The sequence below is a fragment of the Trichomycterus rosablanca genome, chromosome 20 (assembly GCF_030014385.1).
Source record: "Trichomycterus rosablanca isolate fTriRos1 chromosome 20, fTriRos1.hap1, whole genome shotgun sequence".
In the NCBI taxonomy this organism is placed as follows: Eukaryota; Metazoa; Chordata; class Actinopteri; order Siluriformes; family Trichomycteridae; genus Trichomycterus; species Trichomycterus rosablanca.
In genome coordinates this window covers 27,638,540-27,659,505 of record NC_086007.1, presented here as the reverse complement: position 1 = coordinate 27,659,505, position 20,966 = coordinate 27,638,540, and the positions used below count along the sequence as shown (strand labels likewise).

At 42.2% G+C, this 20,966-nt stretch overlaps 1 protein-coding gene across 2 annotated transcripts in view; it reads right to left on the bottom strand.

Annotated features, from left to right (window-relative positions):
- Window positions 1-316: 316 nt before the first annotated feature.
- The window catches only part of lsamp (limbic system associated membrane protein), a 372,270-nt gene continuing 351,620 nt past the window's right edge, over window positions 317-20,966 (bottom strand). For both annotated transcript variants that reach the window (XM_063016428.1, XM_063016427.1), the window contains 5 exons: window positions 19,714-19,839; window positions 6,568-6,699; window positions 5,394-5,514; window positions 4,625-4,773; window positions 317-971 (listed from right to left, as the gene is read on the bottom strand). In XM_063016428.1, coding sequence (XP_062872498.1) covers window positions 874-971; window positions 4,625-4,773; window positions 5,394-5,514; window positions 6,568-6,699; window positions 19,714-19,839 — 626 coding nt within the window. In that variant the 3' untranslated portion in view covers window positions 317-873. The remainder of the gene's footprint in view (window positions 972-4,624; window positions 4,774-5,393; window positions 5,515-6,567; window positions 6,700-19,713; window positions 19,840-20,966) is intronic.

Below are 20,966 nucleotides of genomic sequence, written 5' to 3'. Positions count from 1 at the left end.
CGATGGAAAACAAGAGTCACACACAGATTAGCGATGCTGTACAATTTTTCCACAGATGGAGATGAACGTAGACGAAGGATTTTCGGGAGGAAACGTGTTAACGTGGGTTTAATATCAGGAGTCATTCGGTTAAAGTGAAGCTAAAATGATTTAACGCGTTTTTAAATATAAAACGTCTCTCGGCGCACGACAATCGTTCCATCCAATCATTACGATTTTTTTTTTCAATCAAGCGAGCGTAACATAACAGAACATTCCCTTCACACGAACTCAACTCTCTAGCAAGCGAAAATACATTTATTTAATTTCACACGATTATTTATTTACGGAGATACACGGGCTAAACGATACGCTAACGTAATCTGGTAGCGGATTTACAATATTTGATTGGCTAAAGATTTATTCTGCGATTCTAAGCTTGCTAGCTGAAGCGTAAACGGCTCTCTGTCGATGACGTTTACGCAGATTCTTTTGGTTAGTTCGTACCGTTTAAATACCAGATCGAATACCTCAGATCGAAACCGTCTGTAGTTTTAGCGGTTAGCATAATCTCCTGCGCTAAAAGAACAAAATCCAGAGGAAAAAAACACAAACAGAAGCAACAAACACAGAAAATCATTTAGCGTGATCGTTTCCGCACGCTTCGGCGTGTGGACTTTCGTTTGTCATGGTTTTCCATGCTAACACAGACGACTCGCCCGTCCCGTTTCCTCCTGAAGTGGAAGTGGCGCCCGGTTTGCCTGCGGCGAGGCGGGTCCGGTTCTGAACGGTGAGATGAAAACAGTCTGGCGGGGAGAGAGAGTGACGGAGTGAACGGAGAGGTGATGAATAAGAGAGGGACGTGAGGAGCGAGGCGACGGGCCGCCGAGGCGCTCAGCATAAACACTCGCGCAGGACCAGAGGAAGGAGGAGGAGCCACAGAGACCGAGGCGAGGGGGCGGAGCCATTAGGGTCCCACCCGGTGCCAGGTCCTGCGAGAGAGAGAGAGAGAGAGAGAGAGAGAATACAAATAAATACAAGTAAAATACAAATAAGAAAGGAAGAAAAAAGTAAAAAGAAGTAAAAGAATAAAAAGAAAAAAAAAAGAAAAATTCAAATGACCAAGAGAGAAAAAAAAGGAAGAAAAAAAAAAAAAAAAAAAAAAAAAAAAAAAAAAGATGAAATAAAAAAGAAAAAGGAAAAAATTAAGAAATAAAAATAAATAAATAAATAAATAAATAAATATGAAAGAAAAAAGTAAAAGGAAAAAAAGATAAAAAGAAAAAAATAAATAAATAAAAAAAATTATTAAAATATAATACATTCATTAGTACAGTTAATGTAGGTTCTGCATGTTCTCCTTATTTCTTCCGGGTTTTATCCTGGTACTTTGATTTTCTTCCACCTCTTAAGTAAATTTAGGTTGTATTTTACTTCTACTGTAATTTTTAGACTTTAAGTTTTTCTTAATTCTGTTTGTAATGCTGAGCTGGACACACCCAGACGATATCTTACTATTATTATTTTTATTAATTCCATCTTATTTTCATCAACTGTTTTATCCTGGTCAAGGTTGCGGTGGGTTTGACTGCACCTAAAAGACTCTGTGAAAGGTAGGAATATCCTACACAGAGCTTCTTGCTTCTCTCACTATATGTTCAGTGTACAGGATGAATCGGAATGGTGACAGACTGCTGCCCTGTTGGTAATTTTGTGCCATTTTCTGTTCTGACACCTGATTTATTTTATTAAACTGTTATTCTAATAATTAAAATAAAAACACTGATAATAATAATAAATACAAATATAAATAAAAGAAATAATTGCAGCTTTTTCATATCGGTTGTTATAATGATCTATTTATTGGCGCAGCCTGACATCTGGTGGCCACAGTGTGAAGTGCAGCCCTGCTTATGAAAGGTGCATTCGGTAGAATTCTGGCTCACTGGTTAAATAAACTACAAGCAGATCAAGGGTTAAAGTGGGTTAAAATGAGAGCGAGGAGAGCAGTTGTGTTCCAAATACCATCCTATACACCAAATACTGACCTACATTAGATCTAATTGTATGGAAAGGATTTTGTGTGCGATTTGAGACACAGCCCTCCTGCTCTCTGGCTATGTAGTGTTCTTTTTGTTCTGTGTGCAGCTTAATACAGCGGGTTTTATATGTTATAAATATATAAATATAAATATACTATGACATATATCATGTTGGGTTACTGTTTACATTCAGGTTTCTTCCCTGTAGTCCCAGTCATGCTCAGTATTAAACAGCCTGTAATATTCTGCTCCTTACATCTCCAAAACATCACTGGTTAAAATTGATTTCATCAGCATTTTTTTTTTGTTTTTAATCAATCTGGCAGGTATTTCATCATGTATTGATTAAATATTTGTTGAAGTACATTATTAATTAAAGATCTGTCACTTTAAGGCAACCCAAAGGTTGCTAGATTTCTGCCGATGTGTTGCATCAACACTCCACATTTTGCTCCACACAATCCAAAAAATGTTACAAGTGCTTTACTAGCATTCTGCACAAAATGGAAATGATAACCTCCCTTTTGGAAGCTTCATCACTGCAGAACCAGAGATAGAAATTTGGGAAGGGAGCACGTTTTCTCCCAATATCGTTGTAAAAATAACGTTATTATTTTTAAAAACGACTGTAGTGTGCCATCTACTGGCCATTCTTGACATTACCGAAACCTGCAGCCTATTTAAAACAACTTTTACTTTTAGCAGCACCTTTAGATAGACAGACAGACAGACAGATAGATATATAGATAGACAGATAGATAGATAGATAGACAGACAGACAGACAGATAGATAGATAGATAGATAGATACTTTATTGATCCCGAAGGAAATTAAATCCCCAGTAGCATAATACAACAAATAATTAACAGTACAAAACAGTACAAAACAAAACAAAAGCAAACAGAAAAACTAGAACTAAGTATTTCTTGTAATTTACATAAAATGAATAACTGGTAACTGTAATGATGCATGAGGTTTAGTTTTAGTGTAATCATTACAGTTACAAGTTATTCATTTTATGTAAATTACAAGAAATACTTAGTTCTAGTTTTTCTGTTTGCTTTTGTTTTGTTTTGTACTGTTTTGTTTTGTACCCCCATATGAACTGCTTTTAAGAAATTTTACTGTTTATTGTCACCCAACAATGTTGAAATGAAATTTACGCCCTTGAGCAGAATGTTAACATGTCAGGTAGGACTTGAGGTTACTGAGAACACCGCTGTCGTGCTGTGAGGATCCATAATTCAGCTCCTTTAACATCAGTTTGGAAGTTCTGTTGGTAACATCACTGCCAAGCAGTTATTGCTTATTTGGGTTGTTTATTTCAGTCCTGCTGTGTGTGTTTATTTTAATTATGTTGCTTTACACTTTTGGACTCAGTTGGCAGCGCTTCTATTTAAAAACATCTTCCCACATGCCTGGCAGATCGTGATTTGGAACGGAAAGTTTTTTTTATTTGATGGCATTAAAACTGAAGTGGAGTGAAAAGATTTCGGTGTTTACAGGACACTGGAAAAATGAATTTAAACAATCCACTTCAGATTTGAGTTTTCAAGTGCCTATAATAAAAGTGCTTGAATTTAATTGTTGAAAAAACACCAAACTATTAAGCAGTTCACATTTAACTTCACATTTAAAGTGTTTGCTAGCCGTAATCAAGAGTACAAGAGTGTGGAGGATTGAAATTATACAGAATTACAGTCGTTACTGATGAACCTGACTCGAGTTCCTGACTTGTTTTATCACATGAATTTAGCAAAAATCAATAAATACTAAATAATTTTATTTACTTATTTATTATTTACTTGTTGTGCTTGTGATGTGGCACTTTCTCAGAAATGATAAAAAGCACAAAACTGCCTGCAACACCCTGTACCAACCACCTAAATCAGTCTTATTAATCATTCTGGAATTTTATATAAATAATACAAATACATCAGGTAAGGATCACTGTGGGTCCTGTGCCACCCAGAAACACTTTCATGTAAGGGTCACAATCGATCATAATACACACCCACCAAATTAATCCACTTTCTGAATGGAATTGGGTGGCAGGAAACCAAAGGAGCACAGAAATACCACAGAAGCACAGGAAGAACATGCAAAACATCTCACAGATCAGAGGTGAGGACAGAACCCAAGAAATTAGGACTCATGTTGCCGTGCACCATCCACTCTCCCAGCTATAATAATAATAATCTTTATTAACTGTCTGATCCTGATCAGGTTGGAGGTGGGTCCAGAGCCCATCCTAGAAACACTGGACGCAGGTGCAGCACGGAGCCAAAAGATTGTGAAGCCTGACATCTGGTGGCCATGCTGTGAATTACAGTTTAATCAATCTTACCGTAATAACACACGATTCTCATTCCTTTACTTATTGTTTATTTTACCACCATTTCTCCTGGTCAAGGTCGCGGTGGGTTTAATTTATTGAAACACCCCGTATTTCTAGTAGCTATAATTAACCTGACTGCACATCTTTGGACTTTGGGAGGAAGCCGGAGCATCCGGAGGAAACCCTCACAGACACAGTGCACAGCAGGCTACAAGTGACCCGCAGGCTGTAGGATAAGAACCCCTGATGTACGGTGTTTACTCACTGTATAGGAAAACACTAGCGTTGTGCATGCCGAGCCGGTTGGTGGCCACGCAGGTGTAGTTCCCATAATCCTCCTCCGTGACGTTGGTTACGGTCAGCAGGGAACGAGAACCTTGAATCTGGATACTGATGCCCTGCATGTTAGAGAGTCTGGAGAGAAGGACGGGCAGAGAAATATGGAAGGATGTATAATAATAATACTTATAATATAATGATAAAAATACAAAATAATAATAACAATAATTCTAATTATAACATTGGTAATAATAATAATAATAACGACAATGATAATAATAATAATATAATAATAATAATTACAATAATAATAATAATAATAATGATAATAATAATAATAATAACAATAATAATGATAATAATGATAATAATAATTACAATAATAATAACAATAATAATGATAATAATAATTACAATAATAACAATAATAATAATAATAACAATAATAATGATAATAATAATAATAATAATAATAATTACAATAATAATAACAATAATAATAATAATAATGACAATAATAATAATAATAATAATTACAATAATAACAATAATGATAACAATAATAATAATAATGATAATAATAGTGATAATAATAATTACAATATTAACATGGTGTTCCTGCCCTCCGAATTGCCAGTCACTGTTTTTTTTTCTTTTTTTCCCCTCTATTGTTGTGCGCCAAAATTTCAGACCATCAGTTCCTGATACACATATGCGTCTGCTGCCATGTGATTGGCCGATTGCTCGTTATTTACCTCTTGTCGTCTCGGTACCACTCGAATTCTGGTTTGGGCACCGCCGTGACATCACAATGTAAATGTCCCACGCCTCCCAGCTGCGTCTCCGAGTTCCTTAAATCTTTAATAAAAGGCGGATCTGCACAAACGAGAGAGGAACGAGCGTATATCGTCACATAAAAACAGGAACGCGTCCTCAAAGCAACATAAAAGATTCCATTTCTTCCAGATAAAAGAAGACGAGAAGCAACAGATCACGTTCGGAGAGAAATACGGCGGCTAACGGCGGCTAAAATTGATTGCGGTGCCACTGAGAGACGGGAGCGTTCCTCTGCGGGTCCCCTCAGCTCCTACAGATCTTTATCTTTATAATATATGACTTTATTTTCTTCTCTTTCCTGAAACTACAGCTACAAATAACATGCAGGAATAAAAGATGCTCAATCTGAGGAGTAAATATGGTTTGATTTATTTGGGAAGGGGTCGGGTGTTTGTAGACACCTGACCTGAAGATACACTGATGAGCCAAAACATTAGAACAGCTCCGACTCTCAGAGAGCTGGACTCCACCGAACATCCGGCGGTGTTTGAGTCCTGTGGTATTTTAGACCAGGACAATTGATCTTCACGTGTTCAGGCATCCACACAGAATCCATCGGACCAGTCGACCTTCTTCTGTTGCTCCGATGTCCAGTTTTGGACGGTGAACAGAAGCTGCATGGGAACTCTGACCGGATGTGTTGAAACACATTCACATCATCACCAGGATTAAAATCATCTCAAGTTTGGTCCACAGTAGCTCTTCAAGTCCTTTGGTGTCTTGGCCGCCCAACAACCTGTCGGCAGTTCGTGGTTTGTCCCTCCTCGGACTGCCGTCTGTGGGTACTTACCACGACTTCAACCCACGTCTTTGCTCATCAAATCTCATCAACTCGCACCACAATCATGCTGGCCAATGAGAGCCAGAGACTAGCACCCGCTCCCTTCGCCACGTGTGAGTCTGGCTGCATTTTAATACCAGAGAGTTTCACAGCTAGTCACATTATGACCTACGAGTTCCTGTAGCAGACAGCAGGGGTCGCTGTTGTCAGTATTCATCCCTCAGACATGGACACGCCCCCCCACAACAAAATACGTCAACACGTTTGTATTCACTGTTTTTAAAACATGCTCGTAACACTCGGGTACTTACAGTTGACGACCACGTTGACGTACTTCACATCGGGAGTGACCACGTCGTTGCTAGCCTTGCACTCGTAGCGGCCGGCCTGAGTGCGCAAGATTCCGGTAATTTCCAGATACTCTCCCACGTCCAGAGTCTCCGCTGTACAAACACAAAACCACAGAGAAACAGATTCATCATCGTTCACCTGAACATCAACAAACACCTCAAATACCTAAAATACTCGGGTTCAGGGAAACACTCGGGCCCCTGTGCACTCGGGGCCCCCGTTATGAATCCTGGGATTGGTTTCAGACTCAGAGCTTTGTGTACCGATCAGGTTCAGTTTATTTGATGGCACTTTTTCAGTGTAGATCAACACAAAATAATAATAATAATAATAATACTTAAAATATAGAAATAATATAATAATAATAATAATAAATAATCATCATAATTAATAATAATAATAATAATAATACTTAAAATATAGAAATAATAATAATAATAATAATCATAATAAATAATAATAATAATAGTAATAATAATAATAATACTTAAAATATAGAAATAATAATAATAATAAATAATCATAAATAATAATAATAATACTTACATATAGAAATAATAATCATAATTAATAATACTAATAATACTTAAATATAGAAATAATAATCATAAATAATAATACTAATAATAATAAAAGCAGGGATTCTACTACTAGTTCTCTTCATGATGGACTGCAGCGAGGCTGGTAAAGCACAAGCGCTCTGTGTGTGCTGTATAAAGCCACGCTGTTGTAGCATGTACTAATCATAAAATAAAATCATGAACGTCTCGGAAATTGACCCTTTTTTAACTCATTGACCATTTTTTCACAAAGTTTGGAACACAGTGGTGAGCCACGACCCATCATTGCATGTACAGACTGATCCTGTGGTTGATCCTCAAGTGTTACCAATTCACCTGCTCATTGTGGAACGTTTCAAAACCCTGTATGATCAATATTCCATAAACTTTCACCCTTAACTCTATATTAGTGCTCGTGGTTTTGGAATGAAGTTGTAAGAGCTAAAAAAAAACCTCATAAAATCACAAATGAATCACAAACCCACATTATTTTCTGCACATAATTACAGACGATATTCAAGCGCGGTATAAAAACAGAGAGAAAGATGAAGCCAATATTTATTGAAAGCTTTTTTTGAACCTGGGACTCAGGTACGCTGACAGCTCGGTGATCAAACCATCAGATACGAACCGTGAGCCAACGAGCTCCTGTGATGGAACCCGGATTTAAAAACGACAGGCAGGATGAAAGCCGGAGCAGATATGATGTGATCGTTAGGCTTCTAAATAAGATGCAGATCAGATCTAACGAGCCGAACGTTCAGCCTGAAACCCCGTCTCACTGATCCTCTAAAATAAAACAACACCTCACCCCACCCTCCCTCCTGCACGAACGCTCGTCTGAAGGTGACCCGGCGGGCGATGATCATGATCACGTCGTCTCTGGATCTTCTGGCTGCGTCAGTGTGAGTGTAGGTGTGCGACTGCTGTCTTATTTAGCACGCCTCGTTAGGAGCCGTCATTCCGTCTGACTCACCGACGGCATTGTGGGTAATTGGGGGTGGATGCTGGCTGTCACAAAGATGTAATAGTAGAACACTTATGGTAGAAAATGGGCTCTAAGTACCCCACCCAGACCCCCTGCCTGGTCCCGCCCTGGACCATCACACATTACTTAACAATGTATACATTATTCATTTATTTAAATTAAATCATATGTTTGTAAGTTTGTTGTGACTGTTATAGGGGAAAATAACATAGTTTTTATAGCCAACTTTGGTGTTGAGGAACTCCAGTAGCATGCTCAGAGCCCTTAAATGAACACATTTGGGATGAATTGGAACGTTGATTGCCTAACCCTAGCTACAGGTCACAAGAAACCCCCCACCCACCCACACACAGACACAGACACACACACTCCATAATGTTGTCACAATATTTTCCCATGATCAGTTTTATACGCCTGTTAGAACTGAATATCAGACCAGTGTCCACATACTTTTGGCCACAAACTCAATATAACTCATTAGCCAGTGGATTTAACATAAATAAAATGTCTAGATGTAAATAAAGGTCGTGTTTTCGTTTCCAAAGCTCCAGTAAATCAAGCAAAATATAAATTTTTTGGATTTTTCGCTCCTGCGTTTCCACTTCTGGCCACCAGATGTCAGCGTTGCTCAATATAACAGATTCTGTGCGCCTTTCCGTTTGCGCTGCGCTGCTGGTGTTTGATTTGCACCAGTTTGGTTTTGTGTGATCTGCTCGTCTGTAGTCTGTATTTTTACACACCCACCCTACACCAGTCTGTCTGTTAAGGATTTTAATAAATCTGTATAAAATATGTATAAACAATCGAGTTCTTTTTAAATCACGTGATAATTAAAACGCATTTTGCAAGTGAATAGGGTCACCACAAAGCCTGGACGCTTTTGCCCTCGTGTTTAATCCAAATTTGAACTAAGCACAGGGAACATGGAGCTGTAGAATTCAGGAGACACGGTGTCATCATCATCCTCCGTCTCACCTCCTACGTTAACGGCCTTTCCTCGACAATAACGTCACCAGTAATTAGCAGATTTAACACAATTAGCTCTCGTTATGCCAAGTTCACATTACATGACTTTCTGATTTGCCGGGTCTCTGTACAGTTCACACTACACGACTGAATCTCCTGCACTCGGGAGTCTTTCAGTCGGTGTGTATTTCACACTACACGACTGATCGGCGACAGGGGGGTTTCACACTACACCATCTATCACCAACTGGAATCGCAGGCGAGCTTCTCTGATCTAACAAATATCGTTTTTTTTTTTTTTTACAAAAACAAACACGAGAAGTGACGAGGGGTTAAATGATACCACGTCCAAAAATGCACGTCAACAAGTAGCGAGAGATCAAAGTGTTTGTGCGCTGATGTGCAGCGTAAAATCAAGGAGAAAATGAATCTGAGTGGATTTGGCAACACGAACAGCATGGATCGTTTTATTGTGAGTTGGAGGTTACTTAATATTGTTTGCAATGCAGCGTGGGTGTTTTGTAGAGAACGATCAGGTCAGAAATACTGTAAAACGTGTGTGTGTGTGCCGATGTATTCTGATATAAACTATATTATGCCCCCGTCCCACCTATTTACACTCCTCTCCTGCGTTTCCCCTCACACCGTATCTTGCGTTCTCATTGGCTGTTCGACACTGCACTCATTGCCAGTCGGGCAACCGAGATCAGATATCTGACATGTTAGAAATCTTGATCTGGTCGCCGAGCGCTCGGCGAGCCGCTTGGATCGAGTTGTTGGGTAAATCTAGCACCGACCAGTCGCTGAGCGAAAATCAGGGCAAAAATCGTGTAGTGTGAACCAGGCATTAACTGCTGATGCCCAACACCTTATTCCACAAGGTCCCCTTAAAAAACGGGATGCAACAGAAACTCTAACCCAGAGAAATCTGGGACATTAAGAGTCCTGGGAGAGAGTTACACATCTCCAGGACTGACTCCAGGAGAACCGGGACAAGTGGCGACTCTACATGGAAACACAAGCATTAGATTCTGTTTTTATATTTAAGATATTTATGAGACTAACATGAGCCTCCGACACGTGTGCAGCAGCAAACTGGTCCTGTGGTGCCGTGCTAAAGTACGCAGAAAGCTAACACACAACTGCGGAGATCCAGGGATCGAATTCACAGCAGTGCTATCAACCGGTCAGGCTCCTTCTTTCTTCCTTTGTACAAATGTGGACGGATCTGTTTTTATGTTCTTTCTGCTCTTACTGGAGCTGTTCTGAACCAAATCTCATATTCATGGCATGCTGTTATAGTGCGTGTGTATCAAGTGTGTGTGTGTGTGTGTTTGTGCATACGAATCAATTTAGTCATATCCAATTCCCCGATGGTATTTCAGACCTCCACTACTGACTGAGGAGAGCCGTGACTAACACAAGCCCCCTCCGACACGTGTGCAGCATCTTTTCCCCTGCATCGGCTGGGTTCACACGGAGATCTGTATCGCGCACAGAGAGTCAGGCACCGATCTCTGTTATCCCCCGTCTCTGTGCAGCGCCACCTTCTGCTGGCTGTTGGTTTTTTGCTGCTCCGTTTCCAGCATTTGTTGTGTTTTGAACACCAAACCAGCACCATGCAGCTTACATTAGATAGCTTACATAGATGCTTATTCTGCAGCAGAATGCTTCATTTTTTGTATTTTTGTTTGGTTTTTATATCAGAAGATGAGCACAGATGCAGTTTTTATTGTGTTATCATGAATATTCAAGGCTGCAGGGTCTTAAAACGAGTGTTTTAAAAAAAAAGAAAATCCTCTTTTTATGGATTAAAATGACCCGTTGAGAGTGGAGATGTTCCTGATCGATGTGGTTTGCGTGTGTAGAAGTGCAACCGAGCCGTGAAGCTAATGTAGCCGGGCGTCGGCGATGATGAATGCGTGTAGAGATGAAGCGTGGATCACTGGGCGCTGTTAAACTGCAGGGGTTTGCAGTTTAGCGCTGTTTAGCTCCTTCCTGGTAATTTATGGATGTTTTCCTGCGTCGTGCATCACCGCGACACCCAAGAACATATAAAAAAATAAAAAAATAAATAAATAAAACGTCATCATCTGTGCTGGTTGGTACAGCTCGTAAACATTCCTGCTGCTCCGGGGTGCAAATACTAAATCTTTTTTATGGTATTCAGATCCAGCCGCGGTAAATAAAGTCGTCCGGTGGATTTAATTCTAACCAGCGCGACATGATCACGACCGGTGAGGTGAATTGATGAATTTAGAAGCAGAGACGTAGCGTAAGCAGTTTTGTTTACGGTGGCGCGTGAGAGGAGGGACGCGGACTATGATTTCTGTGACGTCTTTTTCTCAGTCGCTTTTTCCCCCCAATCTCAGCTCTGCTACCGGCCGGTCGGGCGCCTCTACAGACACTGATCGGCTCGTTCCAGTGTGGGAACATTACTGCTGCAGTTACGCCCTCTGCTGGCTGTTGGTTTTCGCCGCTCAATTTCCAGTATTTGTTGTGTTTTGAACACCAAACCAGCACAGATAGACCTCACAAAGAGACCTCATTATTTATTCTTGAGAAGTAAGTAAGAGCTTAAAGGAAGCACGTGTCCTACAAATGAGTTACAATCAGCTAGAGGTTCATTCTGATGTTTTGTTGAGGGATGCCCTGACCTAGGCAGTGTGGCTGTAATTTCAGATTTCCTCAACTTGTTTTTATGATGGACTAGATTTTACTTTTCTAAATCTGTGCTTCTGTATATTTGGATCCCGTTTTTTGATGACATTTTAAATGCTTCTGTCGACATTTTCTACCACAGTGATAGACCTCACAAAGACGATTCTTCAGAGTTTAAAGGAAACACGTGTCCTACAAATGAGTTCTGAGCTTAAAAGTTCATTCTGATGTTTCGTTGAGGGATGCCCTGACCCAGGCAGTGTGGCTGTGGGTTTATATGTTTTTTTACTTTCCTTTTCTACACCTGAACTTCTTAATTTTTTGATCCTAGTTTTAAATGTGGGTTGACGACATTTTAATTGCTTCTGTCGACATTTTCTACCACACTGATAGACCTCACAAAGACGAAGTTGATTTATTCCTGAGAAGTGAATGAAAATAGCAGATCTACACGTTTCTTACACGAGTTTTCTGATGAACAAAAACGTTTATTCCGATTATTTAACCGCTTCACGTTTGCATCGCTGGCCAGTCTGACTCGTTCTGTGTGCACACAGTTCCCAATAACAGCCGCTCTTTACGTTCCGTGGTGGTTTGGGATGCAGCGATGGGTCCAGATCCCCGATGAGGAACGTTAAACAGCTTTCACCGAGCGTCCTGAACAAAAGCGCCCGTCTGCGCCCTCATGCATTATTCACGCGCTCCGTCTCTACTGTTGCGTCACTTTTATTACTTCGCTAATTTATGCGAGAGCGGCGAATGCAAAGTGGCGTTTTAGTTCTTTTTGTCTTCCTCGGGTCCCTCGTGAGGTCTGGATGAGAATTTGATTTATGATTTATGTCGGTAAGCGTTCCACACAAAGCCGCGTTTTCTTCTCACGTCCCGCGTTTGCTAACGTCGACGCCGGGTTACAAAGGTTTGAAGGTAAAATATCACGCAGGTTCGTGAGGGACAGTTCCTGATTAAACACGTCTTTATCTGTGATTTCGGGTTGTTTTTGCATTTGCCCTCCAAATAAATCAATCGTTCTAATCCGTGCCCTGTTGCGCCGCCTGGTGTGGCCAGCAGAGGGAGCTTCAGGTGGACGATTTTATATAAATATCACAGCTTGATTCTGGCATCTTTCTCTACGCATTCGGTACGCTACGTTTTTCGCAAGCTGGCAGGGTGACTACACACAGACACGATTGGCTAAAGTCAGGCAGATGGGCGGGCTGAACAGATTCCTCATTACTGCTGAAGTAGCGGCCTCTGGTGGCGGGTCGAGGTGTCGCACAGAGACGGTGAATAATGAAGAGCAGTGCGCGACTCTCTGTACGTAATATTGATCTCTGTATGAACCCCTCAGGTGCAGGTGAAAAGAAGCGGTCGGAGGGGGCGTGTGTTAGGTCAATCGGGGTCAGGGTCTGCAACTATGGGAACTGGATACGACTAGATTGGGAGAAAAAGAAGCCATGATGGGTGCTGATGAGCCCTCATGATCCTCTGAGGCGCTCTGTTGAAGGTCCGGGTCTCTTAAACGGGCTTTAAGATTTTACCCCGGAGTCGGTGGGTAATACAGCGGACTTTACACTCGATCCCCTCTACAGCGCGCTGGGGGTCTGGCCGCGCCCCGAATCAACCATTTCATTACTGAAGTATGAGAGAGGGGTGAAGCCGCCACTGGAGGGAATAAAGAGGAATTTGGGGGATTACTGTAAAGCTTTGATCCGTCACGCTTTGATTTAGGAGACTTTAAAACAACGCTGCCCAAAAGTGGCGCTGCGCCAGTCGCCCGAACTGAAGAATTATTTCATATTTCACGAGAAATAAAATAAAAGGGAACCATGAACGAAAACCTCACGGACCCTCGACGACGACGCACAGCTTGGTGTAAAGAACATGAAACCTGGACCTCTGAGTCCCGAAACATGAATAAATACATTAGCTGCTTCTAATCACAGCTGGTTCTAATCCAGGAGTCCTCAAGATCAGCTGGTTCTGATCCAGGAGTCCTCAAGATCTAAGCCAGGTGTCTCTAAGATCACAGCTGGTTCTAATACAGAAGTCCTCAAGATCAGAGCTGGTTCTAATCCAGGTGTCCTCAAGATCAGACCTGGTTCTAATCCAGGTGTCTCTAAGATCACAGCTGGTTCTAATCCAGGTGTCCTTAAGATCAGAGCTGGTTCTAATACAGAAGTCCTCAAGATCAGACCTGGTTCTAATCCAGGTGTCCTCAAGATCAGAGCTGGTTCTAATACAGATGTCCTCAAGATCAGACCTGGTTCTAATCCAGATGTCCTCAAGATCAGACCTGGTTGTAATCCAGGTGTCCTCAAGATCAGAGCTGGTTCTAATCCAGGTGTCTCTAAGATCACAGCTGGTTCTAATCCAGGTGTCCTTAAAATCAGAGCTGGTTCTAATCCAGGAGTCCTCAAGATCAGACTCAGACTCAGATTTATTGTCATTCAAAACCATGTACATGATTAGAACGAAATGCAGTTACTCAGGTCACAGCTGGTTCTAATCCAGGTGTCTCTAAAATCACAGCTGGTTCTAATCCAGGTGTCCTCAAGATCAGAGCTGGTTCTAATACAGGTGTCTCAAAGATCGGAGCTGGTTCTAATCCAGGTATCCTCAAGATCAGAGCTGGTTCTAATCCAGGTGTCTCTAAGATCACAGCTGGTTCTAATCCAGGTGTCTCAAAGATCAGAGCTGGTTCTAATCCAGGTGTCTTCAAGATCAGAGCTGCTTCTTAACCAGGAGTCCTAAAGATCTAAGCCAGGTGTCTCAAAGATCACAGCTGGTTCTAATCCAGGTGTCTCCAAGATCAAAGCTAGTTCTAATCCAGGTGTCCTCAAGATCTAATCCAGGTGTCTCAAAGATCAGAGCTGATTCTAAACCAGGGGTATCAGAGATCAGAGCTGGTTCTAAACCAGGGGTATCAGAGATCAGAGCTGGTTCTAATCCAGGTGTCTCCAAGATCAAAGCTAGTTCTAATCCAGGTGTCCTCAAGATCTAATCCAGGTGTCTCAAAGATCAGAGCTGGTTCTAACCAGGGGTATCAGAGATCAGAGCTGGTTCTAAACCAGGAGTCCTCAAGATCAAAGCTGGTTCTAAACCAGGGGTATCAGAGATCAGAGCTGGTTCTAATCCAGGTGTCCTCAAGATCTAATCCAGGTGTCTCCAAGATCACAGCTGGTTCTAATCCAGGTGTCCTTAAGATCAGATCTGGATCTTAGCACATTTAGGAGAGTTTGCATGACCACCTTGTCCACTACTGAGGCTCAAACCCAGGTCTCGGGGTTGGAAGGTAACCAGTGCACTATGTAGCGTTGGATCGCAGGTAATGAAGCGTCTCAGTGCATACACAGGGCCGCACTACTCCCTTGGTATTCCTCCACCCCCAAAAAGTAGTACCCCACCCTGCCTTTCATCCCAAAAACACGAGGTCCAGGCGACCGCGCCCCCCGAGCGGCCTCAGATTAATAGTGTTTTTATATAACGCTAACACAGTCCGGGGGGGTTGGAGATGTTCCACAGTGCTGCTGAGCTGCTCGAGTGTGTGTGTAAGTGTAAGTGTGTGTGTAAGTGTGTGTGTGTCAGTGTGTGCGTGTGTGTGTGCGCTTCACACTCTACATAAAAGTGTGCGCTTATGTATTAATGTGGCCCTTTGGGGCCCCTGAGTGCACTTGTGCCCTTAATTACTCCTGAGTGTCTCTCAGGTCCTAATTAGCTGATAATTATGAGCTGATGGAAGAGTCGCCTGAGCGGCGGATTTCCAGACGCTGAAATGAGCGTTTCATCACAGAGACGCTGTGGAACGTCATTTAACTACACCGTCATTCATTCATTCACTCACTCACTCACTTATTCACTCACTCATTAATTCACTCACTCACTTATTCACTCACTCACTCACTTATTCACTCACTCATTAATTCACTCACTCACTTATTCACTCACTCACTTATTCACTCACTCACTCACTTATTCACTCACTCACTCACTCATTAATTCACTCACTCACTTATTCACTCACTCACTCACTTATTCACTCACTCACTCACTTATTCACTCACTCATTAATTCACTCACTCACTTATTCACTCACTCACTTATTCACTCACTCACTCACTTATTCACTCACTCATTAATTCACTCACTCACTTATTCACTCACTCACTTATTCACTCACTCACTTATTCACTCACTCACTCACTTATTCACTCACTCATTAATTCACTCACTCACTTATTCACTTACTCACTCACTTATTCACTCACTCATTAATTCACTCACTCACTTATTCACTCACTCACTTATTCACTCACTCACTCACTTATTCACTCACTCATTAATTCACTCACTCACTTATTCACTCACTCACTTATTCACTCACTCACTCACTTATTCACTTACTCACTTATTCACTCACTCACTCACTCATTCACTCACTCATTCACTCACTCACTTATTCACTCACTCACTTATTCACTCACTCACTTATTCACTCACTCATTTATTCACTCTCTCACTCACTCATTAATTCACTCACTCATTCATTCATTCACTCACTCATTAACTCACTCTCTCACTCACTTATTTACTCATTAACTCATTCACTCACTCACTCACTCACGAATGAATGAAGTTTCACAAGTTCCACCCTCAGTTCCACATTCATTCATTAACTTATTCATTCATCTTTATCAACGCTGGGTACGGAGCTTACCCCGAAAAACTGGGCGCAACTATGGAAACAGGTTCAGAGAAGCAGCTTTTTTGTATATGTTTATGGGTTTGCTGGGTTATAACTTGATGGTGGACTGAGTAGCTGGTGGAGCTGCACCCATATTCCACCAGTCTGGAGTCTGTCCCTGTTTTTTATGTTTCCTTTACAACTTTAATTATTTTATTTATATAATTATAATTTTTCTGTTTTGTGGTGTTTCAGCCTCATGCGATTGGGTTCGAACTTTTACGCCTCAGGTGCGGCTCACACCTGGCACTTACCACCGCACTACCACTGGTGTAACTTGTCAGAATCACAGAAATCTTTTGAATGTTTTTGTCTCTATTTAGTCGTATCTGATTCCCCATGGGTATTTCACCACTCCTGATCGAGAGGGGTCATACCTAACACACACCCCCTCCGACACATGTGCAGCACCGACCGCTTCTTTTCACCTGCACCGGGGTTCATACGGAGATCCGTATCGCGCACAGAGAGTCACACACTGATCTCCATTATCCCCGTCTCTGTAGTGCAGCACCATCGATCAGCCAGCAGAGGGCGTAACTGCAGCAGTTATGATGAATTTCAAATATTTAATATTTAACTTAATAATTACAATAAAAATTCATGTCATGTCACGTGTGCCATAAATGGCTTTGTGATGGTTGGCTGCACAGCTCTCTCCAGCGCCCCCTGTGTTGTTATACCGTAACACCGCAGTATCACAACATTGAGTCATTTTGCAGGACTTGTGTGGATCAGCAGCTCCTTTTTTCTCACTAAATAACGAATTTATTCATTTTTATTCTACTATTAACTCATTTCATTATTTCTTGCTTTTATACAGATGCTGAAATACGAATCAGAGCGTCGCTCGTCTCAACGCGCGTTTCCAGACCCAGTAAATAATCTTTTTTTAACCAGGAGACGTCTGTGTGACATTAATTAGGACCCCGATGTCGTCTCAGAGGAGCGCGTGGGAGGGAAATGTATTTTAAGGGAAACGACGGCGGCTTCGGTACTTTATTAGCAGGAAAGTTTTTAACTTCAGCGTGAAAATGTCTTGAGGAAACTTTTCAACACCGCCAAAGCAAAACCGTCTTAGCAAATCAAAACGTGGACGTGTCCCGTACTGACGTCCTTGGAGATATTTTAGCAATTCTGGCATGAGTAGATTCCCTGTGTGGAGTTACCGGCTCTCGCTGTGGTTCGGTGGAGTCCTAGAGTCTTATATTCACCCTGTAAGCACCTTTATTATGTATTTATCGTAGTCAGTCTGCCCTCCGCTGCTGGTGGATCCCTGATTGCAGTTGAGGAGGGTGTATTGGGGCAAGCCGTAGCCTAGTGGTTAAGGTACTGGACTAGTAATCAAAAGGTCACTGGTTTAAAGCCCATCATGACCAGGTTGCCACTGTTTGGCCCTTGAGCAAGGCCCTTAACCCTCAATTGCTCAGACTGTAACGTAAGTCGGATTGGATAAAGGCGTCGGCTAAATGTCAAAAATGTAAATGTAAATATTGCTGCTCACGCCTCCTCCGACCCACGCCCAGCCCTTAGCGGAACCCTTTTCACCCACACACCCTGCACAGGCACCTCTATCTGCTGATCAGGGTCCTTACACAGCGTTTGAAGACCCCGCCCACATAGTCCGGTCATCCCACCCTAGCAGACACATGTCTGCTGCAGGCACTGCCGATTATACCCACTAGAGGAGTTCAGAATCTCGGCGCTGGTGTGCTAGTGGAATTTCCTGCTACTCCACATGGGCGTAAGCACCTTTTATAAGCATGGATGAGGCGGTGAGGTGTCGTGGTGGTGGTGGGTTTGGGGGGGGGGGGGGTGATATTTTTAATATTCAGGATAAATATCTGATAAAATAACCCGGATTTATAGATGCGAAACACTTTAATTAAAACAACAAAGTTAAACCACAAACGTTCATCATGTTGATCTGATAAGCAGCAAACCTTTCAAATCTACTTTGGGTCTCCTGAGCCGACGCCGAAGAAATGAAATCGGATCCTGATCTTCATCTGAGATCATCGGTTCTGCTCCGATCAAACAGGATTTAATCCTCAGGCTTTAAAAAAACTTTTTTGAAGCTTAAACTTAATGAATTTTTAGCTTCTTTTACAGAACAAAACTCATGACGTTTAATAATATAAGCTTATAACTGCACCTACGCTGATCAGCCATAACATTAAAACCACCTCCTGGTTTCTACACTCACTGTCCATTTTATCAGCTCCACTTACCATATAGAAGCACTTTGTAGTTCTACAATTACTGACTGTAGTCCATCTGTTTCTCTGCATGCTTTGTTACCCCCTTTCACCCTGTTCTTTAATGGTCAGGACCCCCACAGCACCACCACAGAGCAGGTATTATTTAGGTGGTGGATGATTCTCAGCACTGCAGTGACACTGACATGGTGGTGGTGTGTTAGTGTGTGTTGTGCTGGTATGAGTGGATCAGACACAGCGGCGCTGCTGGAGTTTTTAAACACCATGTCACTGCTGGACTGAGAATCGTCCACCAACCAAAAACATCCAGCCAACAGCGCCCCGTGGGCAGCGTCCTGTGACCACTGATGAAGGTCTAGAAGATGAGCGACTCAAACAGCAGCGATAGATGAGCGATCGTCTCTGACTTTACATCTACAAGGTGGACCGACTAGGTAGGAGTGTCTAATAGAGTGGACAGTGAGTGGACACGGTGTTTAAAAACTCCAGCAGCGCTGCTGTGTCTGATCCACTCATACCAGCACAACACACACTAACACACCACCACCATGTCAGTGTCACTGCAGTGCTGAGAATCATCCACCACCTAAATAATACCTGCTCTGTGGTGGTCCTGTGGGGGTCCTGACCATTGAAGAACAACATGAAAGGGGCTAACAAAGCATGTAGAGAAACAGATAGACTACAGTCAGTAATTGTAGAACTACAAAGTGCTTCTATATGGTAATATAAGTCTCCAGGCCAGGCCGGTCCAGGAGGGTCTCCAAATCCACAACTAGACGGCATCATGGACTCCATAAAGTACCAGGAGATCTGAGACCCTACAGAACTGACTGCCTCTCTTAAGGTGCTAACACTTGATCATGGCCGGATGTTTCGCAGGACAGTAAACCAAACCAAACATGGTTGGATGAGCACAAAATTAAATGACCACTCGTAGTCCCCTGAACGAGAGATTTCCTGATCCTCACCTGACGGGTTGAGGAGCCTCCAGGTGATGGCGGGGTCGGGTCGGCCGTTAGCCAGGCAGCTCAGGGTGAGGTTGCTTCCTTCGTTCACCGTCACGTCCTCCGATACTCTGTAAATGTAGGCGGGAACTGGAAACGACAAAACACACAAAAAACATGAGAAATCATTTTAACTGACCGGCAACTTCTCTTAAAGACGTCCGGTCACAACAGACACGTTTCACGGCCCTCTACGGTTCCGGGTTCCGGTCCGGGTGTCAGTTTAGCCAATTTTTACCTCATAATTTAAGAATTCATTCTGTTTTTAACAGCAGCACCATCCTGAAAATACCTTAGAGGTCAAAACCAGGTCCTGCACGTACACGAAGCTTTAAACGTTTAGGGTTTGTTGGTATCCGCACCGTCTGTCCCATAAACAATAATAATAAAGACTAAAGACTTGAAACACTCGATAAAAAAGAATAATAAAGAAGCACCGCCACATTTTCCTTCAATAATTTGTAGTCGGGAGCAATTAAAAACCCCACCATAAAACAGGTTTATCGTACGAGACACCGTCCAGGGTCACCGCCACCGCTGCACTTCGCTTTTTTGAACAAACAGGCACAAATTCTCACAGACATAGTATTTTTAAATGTTGTAGAAAGCCAAACATAATTCCACATAATTTTGGTCGTAATGTTAGGAGGCAGTTTCCTGGTCCTGATGTTACAGATGTTCATCACAGTGTCCAGTCGCTTCGGCTTATACCAGTGATGTGAATACAAGGGCAAGGAGGTCCTGGGTTCGATTCTTTTCTGTGATGAGTTTTGCATGTTCTCCCTGTGTGTGTGTGTGTGTGTGTGTGTGTGGAGGGGGGGGGGTTCCTCTGGAAGCGCTGGTAAAACAGACACTGAATGAATTATTATTATTAATAATAATAACATAACTTTACTCCATTGCTCAGGGGGTCCAGGTTTTGTGCTACTTTTGGGTGGTTCACCTCACAGCAAGAAGGTCCTGGGTCCCTGGCTGGGCGAACAGAGTCCTTTCTGTGTGGAGTTTGCATGTTCTCCCCGTGTCTGTCTGGGTTTCCTCCGGGTGCTCTGGTTTCCCCCCACAGTCCAAAGACATACAGTCTCAGGTCTACTGGAGTCCCTCCAAGTGTGTGTGTGTGTGTGTGTGTGTTTGCCCTGTGATGGACAGGTGACCTGTCTGGGGTGTTTCCTACCTTTCACCCAGTGAACTGTACCCACAGCGACCCTGACCAGGATAAA